The sequence below is a fragment of the Hemitrygon akajei genome, chromosome 6 (genome assembly GCF_048418815.1).
Source record: "Hemitrygon akajei chromosome 6, sHemAka1.3, whole genome shotgun sequence".
NCBI classification, from domain to species: domain Eukaryota; kingdom Metazoa; phylum Chordata; class Chondrichthyes; order Myliobatiformes; family Dasyatidae; genus Hemitrygon; species Hemitrygon akajei.
Genome location: NC_133129.1, coordinates 64,641,493 through 64,652,321, shown reverse-complemented (window position 1 = coordinate 64,652,321; position 10,829 = coordinate 64,641,493). Strand labels below are relative to the sequence as shown.

The following is a 10,829-nucleotide window of genomic DNA, read 5'->3' as shown; positions in this document are numbered from 1 at the left end:
ATAACACTTCGAGTACTGTATTTGCTGACCTTTATGATTCTGCATCCCTGTTGCACTGATTCTCACTCTGCTGGCTCCAATGTTGTCCTATCATCTACCCACCCTACCTGACAGTCTGACTGCACGCTATCTTTGCTTTGCTACCACCCGTACTATCCAGAGTCCCTTCACTCCAGTTCCCACCCCCTACCACATTAGTTTAAACCCTCCCCAACAGCTCTAACAAACCTGCCTGTGAGAATATTGGTTCCCCTTGGGCTCAGGTGCAACCCATCACTTTTGAACAGGTCATACCTCCCTCAGAAGAGATCCCAATGGTCCAAGAACCTGAAGCCCTGTCCTGCTTCTCAGCTTATGCATTAATTTGCCAAATTATCCTGTTTCTACCCTCACTGGCACATGGCACAGGCAGCAATCCAGGAATTACTACCCAGGGGTTCCTGCTTCTAAGCTTTCTACCCAGCTCTCTAAATTCTCTTTTCAGGACCCCCTTACTTTTCTTTCTTATGTCATTGATACCAATATGTATCTGGCTGCTCTCCCTCCCTCTCCTTACTGATGGTAGTGGGTCAAAGAGATTGTGGGATGGGTAATAGGGATCCTCAACAATGCTTAGGGCCCTTTGTATACAAATGTCACAAATCGGGGGTGGGGGGAAAGTGGCCTGAGTAATCCTCTTCGCGTTTTTTTTTGAATCCTCAGCAGGGTCTTATGGTACGATGCCTTGCAGTTCTGTGCTACACAGTGATGCAGCCAGACAGGATACTCTTGATGGTGTTCTTGTAGTAAATTGTTAGAATGGGGGCAGAGAGCCTCGCACACCTCAATCTCCTCAGAAAATGTAGACACTACTGTGCCTTATTAACTAAGGAGGTGTTGTGGGTCAAGGTTAAATTGAATTCTGTGTGCACACCAAGGAACTTTGTGCTCTTCACTCTCTCCCCTGAAGTTATGAACATCAAAGTATATCTTCTGGAATGATGGTTAAATGGAGGATACATTTGAAATTTTTTCCATCTAGCCACCTGTTGACATGCCAGTGTAGCCACCTAAACTGCTGCACATTTGCAATCCATGTTTTTGTTTAAACAAAAAAGTGAATATAATGACAATTGTGAAATATAATGGTGCTAAAACACCATAGATGCTGCCTGGCCTGCTGAGTTTCTCTAACATTTTGTGTGTGTTGGATTGCTTAAATTTCCAGCATCAGTAGATTCTCTCGATTGTGATTAAATAATTTATTCTACAGTGCGCATTCAGATATTTAAATAATTCTGCATTTAAAGTAAATTGAAGTTACATAATTTGTAATTGATCCTGACTATAGATCACTCCTAACATTTCAGTCATTCAAACTACATTTTGCTGCCTTACTTTGTACTCCTCATCCTGTATCCCTTGCTCATCTGATTAAAAAAAAATCTTGCTGTACATCCTGCTTTGCTTTGAATTGCCTCAATTCTTTGTATTAATCACTATTTCATGGTGTTTGGTTTTCACTGGCAAGTCCAGTACTGGATTGAGTACTTCAGAGGATATTTTAATAGCTGACCACATCTCTGTGAAACAAGAGTCACATGTAAGCTGGGCTCTCCCAAGATGGCAGTGTTCCTTCTATTACTAGTTTTTATTGAACTGAGTTCACGGCAGTTTGGTAGTTTAATGGTACTAATTATGAGAGCTAGCTTTTAACTTAGATTGGATTTAATAAACTGAATTTAAATTTCCAGCTATTGAAATTGTGTCCTCCAATTTTTTTCCCCAACCCAATGACACAACCGTTGTCGGTTTTAGTTAGTGATTAAAATTATTTATTTAGGACCCTAACACATCTTTAATTCTGCTTTCTCAACAAGTTGACAGGTTATTTAATGTGATCTAAGCCCAAACTGCAAGCCTGTGAACATTTGTATCCACCATTCTTCATCTCAGGGTAGGCACCCTTAATCTGGTGCTGCCTGATAATGAGTTGTGGAAAAGTAAGATTGACCTAGGTGGAGTATCTTGTGAATCTATGGTCTAGTCATTCTGCACAATGGTGTTACTGTTATTTCCTAGAATACAATTTCCTGCCACTGATATGGTAATTCAGGGAACATGGCTTCAGATAATATCAGAACATTTTCAGAATTTAAATTTCAGCAGAAATTAGATTGGATAAAGGAAATAAAAGACTGACCTCGTTAAAAGTAAGTTTAAAGCAATTTAGTTATTAAAACTCATTGGCTTATTCTAAAAAAGGAATACTGCTGACCTTGTTCAAGTTGACTAATGGGTGATTCCAGGCCATTACAATGGTCAACCATTAAAGCCCCTCAAATGTGCTGGCCTAATAAACTATTCTGTTGTATCAGGAAATCTAGATGTAACCCCTGAACACATTACATTATTGAATTTTTAGTACTAGATCTTGCACATAGTAATAAAATAATACGAATATCCATGAACTCATGCCACCCCTTTGAAATCCTCCAGGTTCCAGAGGGCAACAGGAATTCCAAATTAATGCCCATTATACCATTAATGACTATGACAAGTAACTATCATGTAAAAACACAAGATACAGGGGCAAAATTAGGCCATTGGCCCATCACGTCTGCTCCACCATTTTATCATGGCTGATCCATTTCACTCTCAGCCTCAATTTCTTGCCTTCATTCCCTGGCTAATCAAACTCTGCCTTAAATATACCCAATGACTTGGCCTCCACCACCACCTGTGGCAATGAATTCCACAGACTCAGCATTGTCTGGCTAAAGAATTTCCTCCTCGCTGTTCTAAATGGAAGTCTCTTTATTCGGAGGTTGTGCCCTGTGGTCTTAGACTCCCCCACCATAGGAAACATCCTCTCCACATCCACTCTATCGAGGCCTTTCCACGTTTGATTGCCTTCATTCTTCTGAATTCCAGTGAGTATAGGCCCAGAGCTATGGATCGGTCCTCATATGGTAAACCTTTCATTCCTGGAAAAGTTCTTGTGAACCTTCTCTGAACTCTCTCCGAAGTAAGCACAACCTTTCCCTGATAAGGGACCCAAAATTTCTCCCAATACTCCAAAGTGAGGCCTCTCCACTTCCTTATAAAGCCGCAACATTATATCCTTGATTTTATCTTCTAGTCCTCTCGAAAGGAATGCTGATATTACTTTTGCCTTCTCTACCTGCAAAGTAATAGTTAGGTAATCCTCCATAAGGACTCTAAAGTCCCTTTGCACCTCCATAAATAGGCTACACTTTTATTTCTTCTTCCAAAGTGCATAACCATTTCCAGAAACTGCATTCCATTTGTCACTTCTTTGAATCTAAGTCCTTCTGCAGACTCCCTGCTTCCTCAACACTATCTGCCACTCCATCTATCTTTGTATCATCCACAAACTTGACCACAAAGTCATCAATTCTATCATCCACATCACTGACATAAAAAGAATTGGTCCCAGCACAGATCATGGTGGAACTGTGAAGGCTCCCTTTATTCCCATGCTTTGCCTGCCAATCAGCCAATGCTATATCCATGCGAGTATCTTTCCTGTAACACCATGGGATCTTTTTAAGCAGTCTCATGTGACATCATGTCAAAGGCCTGAAAATCCAAATACACAACATCCACCAATTCTCCTTTGTCTATCCTGCTTGTTATTTCTTCAAAGAATTCCAACAGATTAGTCAGGCAAGATTCCATGCTGACTTCAGCCCACTTTATCATGTGCCTTCAAGTATTCCAAAACCACATTCTTTAGCATTTGTAAACATGGGGAAGTCTGCAGATACTATAAATCCAAAGCACGCACAAACTGCTGGAAGAACTTTGCATGCCAGGCAGCATGTATGAAAATGAATAAACAGATGACTTTTTGCACTAGAACCCTTCTTCAGGATCCTTAACAGTTATCTGCAATATCTTCCCAACCACTGAGGTCAGGCTATCTGGTCTATAATTTCCTTTCTTCTGCCTCCCTCCCTTCTTAAAGAGTGGAGTGATATTTGCAATTTTCCAGTGCTCTGGAACCATGCTAGAATCTATTGATTCTTAAAAGATCATTATTAATGCCTCCACAATCTCTTCAGACATCTGTTTCAGAAACATGGGGTGTAGACCATCTGGTCCAAGTGATTTATCTCCTTTCAGTTTCCCAAGCACCTGCTCCCTTGGAATGGCAACTTCACTCATTTCTGCTCCCTGACACTCTTGCGGCCAGCGTCTTCCACAGCAAAACATTTATTCAGTTTGTCTGCCATTTCTTTGTCCCCCGTTACTACCTCTCCAGTGGTCCAATATCTACTCTTGCCTCTCTTTTACTCTTTATGTATCTGAAGGAACTTTTAGTATCCTCTTTAATATTATTCACTAGCTTACTTCTGTATTTCATCTTTTCCTTCTTTATGACTTATTTGTTCCCTTCTGTTGGTTTTTAAAAGCTTTCCAATCCTCTAACTTCTCATTAATTTTGGCTCCATTATATGCCCTCTTCTTAGCTTTCATCTTGGCTTTGACTTCCTTGTCAGCCACTGTTGCATCATCTTGCTGTTAGAATACTAGTTCTTCTTTGCGATGTATCTATTCCGTGCCTTTCAAATTGCTCTCAGAAATTCCAGCCACTGTTGTTCTGTTAACGTTCCTGCAAGTGTCCCCTTCCAATCAACTTTGGCCAGCTCCTCTCTCATGCCTCTGTAATTCCTTTTACTCCACTGTAATACTGATACATCTGATTTTACCTTCTCCCTCTCAAATTGCAGGGTGAATTCTATGATATTATAATCACTGTTACCCAATGGTTCCTTTATCTTAAGCTCTCTAATCAATTCTGGTTAATTGCATAACACCCAATCCAGACCCCTATTGGGCTCAACCACGAGCTGCTCTAAAACGTCATCTTGTAGGCGTTCTACAAATTCTCCCTCTTGGGATCAGTACCAAACTGATTTTCCCAATCTACCTATATATTATAATATTGCCCTTTTGATAGGCCTTTTCCATCTCCTGTTGTAATTAGTAGCTCAATTCTTTGCTACCATTCAGAGCCCTGTAGAGTATATAATTCCTATTATTTCCCCAATTGGTATGGGCAAAACATTTAAGTGGAACCAAGTCAAAACAAGGAATGAATGAAAGTTAAAAGAAATAAATACAAAATTTGTCCATTGGTATACAATTTCAAGAGAACAATTTGGTCTTACTGTATGTTTTAAAGGCACAAAAATGGGCACCCAAGGGTCCTTCATTGCAGGTAGAAAAGATCCATTCATTCTGTCCAGATTATGTTGACAAGGCTGCTAGGCTAGAATCTTTTTCTCTTTAGTGAATTTGAAGACACAAAGTTAACTAATATAAGCATGCAGTGCAGAAAACAAGTATTTTAACAGCTTGTTTTCAGTTCCATTTTTATGCTATAAAAGAAAGCAATGTGTATATAATGAATGTAATGTTGCACTATGACGCAGAATCATATTCTAAGTGTAAACATACAAGTCAGAGTTATCAATAGCATTTACATGGTAAACTGTGCGTATGGTGCATGCTCTATACATTTAACACCAACTATTGTTCACATGACAGGTTGGGGTACAAATCCCCTTTCAGACCTCAGCCCAACCAGACTCTAAATAATCAACAACTTATCTCACACGCACATTACCACCACACAACTGTGGCATAAGTAGTTAATCATCATCACTCAAAAGTAAATTTTACACAGTCTTACCTTCATGTCCAACTCAATGGTTCTTCCCTGTTTTGCTTTAAAACACAGCTGGTCACTTCTGGACCTCCTTCCAAGTACTGGTTTACTTTAATGCTACAAAGCAATGGATTCTTTAAAGATGCAAGTTGTTCCAAACCTTGGAAAGCATTACATCCATTATGTTTTGTCTCACTCCCTTCAGTCAATATACTAGGATAGTTATCAAATATGGTACAAAGATTTGCTTTACCCATAAATAAGGAGTGCAAATTCAGGGCTTCAATTTCAGAATAATATTGCCATTCAAAAATAAACAGATTCCTTGGCCAGGTTGATAGAATGAAATCCTTCCTGCTGATCAGTTACGTGTAGTTTCTAGGTAAAATGCTGAAGATTACTTAGGACACACAAATGACACCCAAGCTTCTTAAGAGAAAACAATACCAGGCAGTTTGCAAATTTAAAAAAACGAAGTGATGCTTCAGTTTCAAGTTAAACATTTTTTTTATTCATTCTCTGCTGGTGGTCTCTTTCTAAGTGCTTTCTATTTGATTCAAAACATTGGCCAATTAAACCGCTCTTTAGTTTGCACTCCAGGTTATGCAGTGCTAAACCACATCTGCTAGGGGATGCCAAGAATCTCTGATTACCAGAAAAATGGCTGCAGAAAGACTAATTTCAATAAATAGATGCTCAACAATAATGTAACATTTAAATAATCTGAACATGATTGCTTGGAAAAAGATTTACAGTGATTCAGAATGGCAGCAAAACTCAAGTCCTATACAATTTACAGACATAATGCAGCATAAATTTCAGCAGGCCATTCAATTATTATACAACTCAGAAGAACATAAATTTGACAGATTATTCCTGTACACGAGTTTTGTTAAGTGAACGTTACATTGCAGGAAGCATCTCAAGCAAACTTCTTACAATTTTATAGATACTTATTTACAGAGACCTTTAAGATCTCCCAGAAAGAGTTCATTAAAATAGACTCTTTGTCATATTTAAAATATACATTGAGATGATGTGTATACATTTCTGTAAACTTTTGTTTAAACTGACAGGTAAGCGAAACTAGAGTTTCTAGAATATCTGTTAATGTAGTCATGTGCAAACATTGCAATTCAATGCAAGTACAAAGTAGACAATTTTATCCATAGGCTGGTTAAAAGATTGCTCCTTAGGAAATTTAACAAAATAGAAAAGTTAACACCCACGCTTCAGGCACAAGTGTTTTTGGCATCTGAAAAATTTTTACTTCTAAAACTGCCAGATACTGAAATGTATGCAATCAAAACCAGCAAAGTAACAAAATATAAATCTGGTAGAATTTCAGAACCAGTAAAAATGCTGAACTTTCTTTTCTTCCCCCCATATGATCAAGAGGGATCACATAAATGAGGAAAAAAATAAAGTAGCTATTTGTACAGCAGACAACAAAGACATGGTGCTGAAGTGTGAAATGTTCTTTTTTGAATCCTGGCCTGTTCAATGTCAGTTCACAAGGTCCATGGCACGTATCTGAGTTTATACAATCCTCTGTTTAATAAACGAGACTTCTGTTTTAATTCTTCAATTAGCCGGAGCATAGAGAGTATCTTTCCTTTCCAGGTGGTGAAGGAATGTTTAGGCTAGGTTTATTCTTTGCCTGTCCATCCAACAAGTTCATCCCATCGAGTTACTAGGTTAAAAACAAAAATCTTCTTAGGGAAGGCAGTTGCATTAAAGATTTCTAATGCTGCAATAACCTTCAGATGCAGTTCTGTATAAGTTAAAAAAGAAATTAATATTTTAAAATAATTCATTTCAATTTCCCAGAACCATGAAATGTCAACATTACAGTGCAATATATGTGGAATATAGGCTTGATATAGAAATTCAAGTGTCTTGGGAGATTAATGGGGCAAGTGTTCCTCATGACTTGGGATGTACTCTTGATAAGGGCAGACTATTTAAAAAAAAATGAAGAGAATTATTTTTCCTTCAGGTCTTGAATATTTTTATAGTTCTGCACCACAGTGACATGTGGATATTCCAGATTAAGACTGAAATTTTTTTTAGACACCATGGAAAGGGAATTGGGTTGAGGAAGTAGACACTTCCTCCACTCTCCCATTGCAATAGATCATATCTGATTCTGTACTTTGCCTATTTTTGCCTCATTTCCATATCCTCCATTTCCCTGAGTACCCGAACATAGATTTCACTTTAAAAATCTTCAATGACTCAGTATCCACAGACCTCCAAGACAGAGAATTTCAATTCACAATCTTGGAGTTTCTGTTTGATTAGATTTTCAGAAAGCCTTTGATAAAGTCCCACATGACAGGTTAATATGCAGACTTTTGCAGACAACATATAGGGATGGGTTGAAAACTGGTTGACAGGCAAGGCATGAGAAGAAATTGGTCTTTTTCAAGGTGGCAGATGAGTGACAAATGGGTATTGCAGGGGTTGATACTTCAGTCCCAGTATTTACATAACACGTTGTATAAGGGAAGCCTAATGTAGCATTTCCAATGAAAATTTAAAAAATAAATAGGAGATGGTGGAAATCTTTAATAAAAATAGACTGCAGGAAACACTCGGTAGTCAGGCAGCATCTGTGGGAAATATTTCTTCTTCTTCTACTAAAGGTTCTTTGAACCAAAGTAACAACTCTGTTTCTATCTGATCTATTTGACTTTTTTGTCTAAGTCCTAAAATGAGTGACACTTCTCCTGAGCTATGTACCCCAGTTCTAGACTCTCCAACTAGAGGAAACAGCCTCTCAGGGTTAAAATAGAAGAACTTCACAGTGCATAAAATATGTTCTGAACAGAGCCCTATATAATCTTAGCAAAGCTTTCTACAGGGCAACACCACACAGGTTGCAGTTTCACTTCCTTACCTTCAGGAAGATTTAAGAGTCAGTAAGTCATATATTGTGGGTGAATCAGATCAGTTCAAAGTTTATTTATTGAGATGCAGTGGGCATAGGCCTGTCCAGCCCTTTGAGCCGTGCTACCCAGCAATACTCTGACTTAATCCTGGCCTAATCACAGAACAATTTACAATGCCCAATTAACTCACTGACTGGTACTGCACATCTTTGGACTGCGGCAGGAAACCAGAATTCACAGTAAATTTATTATCAAAGTACATATATGTCACCATATACAACCCTGAGAATCATTTTCTTGTGGGCATACTCAATAAATAATAGAATATTAACCATAATAGAATTTTAAAAGTCACCACCCCCATAGTTAAGAAATAATTTACTATGCTTATACAAACAGTAATATTACAACTTTAAAAAAAGTATAACAAACATTTCATTTTATTTAAAATACTTGAGATAATATAATCTTAGTTAAAAGATAATGCTATTACTATGCTATGACAATTCTCACTTAGGAGCTCTTGTTCATGGAAAACAAAGTAACAGAAGCTGGTATTTCCGGTGTGAAGCCATAATTGTGATCTGACATGATATGTTAGTAGTTATTAAATCACTCGACTGGCAATCCCAAAGCCTCATCCAATGTTCTTGAGAAACAAGTTCAAATCCTTCTGCAACAGTTAAGTAAATCTGGAAGGCTAGTAGTATTAAAAATGGCTACTGCAGAATTACCAGACTGTCATAAAATCCACCTGGTTCAGTTGTCATGTAGGGACAGAAATCTGCCATCCTTACCTCAATAATCTGTCCAATCAATTGCCCTCAGTATAGAGCAGGAGTTCCCATCCTTTTATTTTACACCATGGACTCCTACCATTAACCAAAGGGTATGTGGACCCCAGGTTGGGGACCCCTGGTTTAGAGGAAACTTGAATGGGAAATAAATGCTTGCTTAACTAATACCCTCTACAATAATCTGGAAAACAGAATTCCAAAGATTCACCATTCTGTGCAAGAAATTTTAACTTGTTTTCTTTAACAAACTTTCCTTTATTTAGATAATCCAATTTTTGGTTCTAGATTCCTCAGCCTATGAAAAGATCCTCCTTGCATCCAGCCTATGACATTCTTAAAATTGAACTCTAGAGAATGCAGGCCTACTCCATTCAGTCTCTCCTCACACAACTAACCCTGTACCAGTCTAGTGAACCTCTGTTGGACACCCACTATGGGAAATATGCCATTTCTTAGACAAGGAGACCAATGACCTGTCCTGGCCTAACCACGGAGACATCATTTACTAACTCTATTTTCTTGGAGGCAAAAGAAATTTGGCATTTCCCTGTTGAGCTTTATTAATTTTTAGCCCAGACACCATAGAAAGCATCCCATCTGGATGCATCATTGTTTGGAACGCTAACTGTTCTGCCCATAACAGCAGAGTTGTGGATACAGCTCAGCCCATCACACAAGCCTGCTTTCCCTCCATGGACTCTGCCTCTACTTCTTGGTGCTTCAGTTAGCAGCCTGCATAATCAAAGAGCCTACCCACCTCAAACATCCTCTCTTCTCCCCTCCTCCATTGGGCAGAAGATACAAAAGTATGAAAGAATATCCCAAGAAGCTCAAGGACAGCTTCTACCTTGCTCTTTTAAGAACAATGTGATGGATTTGTGACCTCACAAAATTATTATGATCTTGCACTTTACTGTCTAACTGACAGCACTTTCTCTGTAGCTGCTGGACTTTATTCTGAATGCTGTTATTGTTTTACCTTCTACTACCTTGATGAACTCTGTAAAGAATTGATCTGTATGAACAGTACGCAAGACAAGCTTTTCACTGTATCTCAGTACATGACAAAAATAAACAATGTCAATTCAGATCTGATACACCAGATGTTTAAAAATATTCCACATGTCTCGAGCCACAAAACACAAAAGCAAGACATTCATCCCACCAGGTTTGCATTAACCATCAAGCGTGATGTTAAGCTAACAGATTGATAAGCCCCCCTCTCTCATTTCTGAAACAGTGGGGTCACGCTTGCAACCCCTACCCCTGCCCCTCCATGTCACTTGTTCCTGAACAAATTTTTTGTAGTCACAATGAAGTTGAACCAAAATTCACAATCTGACCCAAGGACAAACTTTTCTTACTTTGGTCATCATTTCATATTTCTGCTAAATGAAATAATGACCAGCATTCAAAGGTGACTGATTTCATTTGGAGTATTTAACAACATGGAAATTGATT

The 10,829-nt window shown here is 38.4% G+C and overlaps 1 protein-coding gene across 11 annotated transcripts in view; it reads right to left on the bottom strand.

Annotated features, from left to right (window-relative positions):
* Nucleotides 1-6,165: 6,165 nt before the first annotated feature.
* The window catches only part of pip5k1ba (phosphatidylinositol-4-phosphate 5-kinase, type I, beta a), a 157,555-nt gene continuing 152,891 nt past the window's right edge, over nt 6,166-10,829 (bottom strand). For 10 of the 11 annotated variants that reach the window (XM_073048497.1, XM_073048488.1, XM_073048486.1 and 7 more), the window contains one exon: nt 6,166-7,451. In XM_073048497.1, the coding sequence (XP_072904598.1) occupies nt 7,440-7,451 (12 nt within the window). In that variant the 3' untranslated portion in view covers nt 6,166-7,439. The remainder of the gene's footprint in view (nt 7,452-10,829) is intronic. The other variant, XM_073048496.1, reaches the window with a different exon arrangement.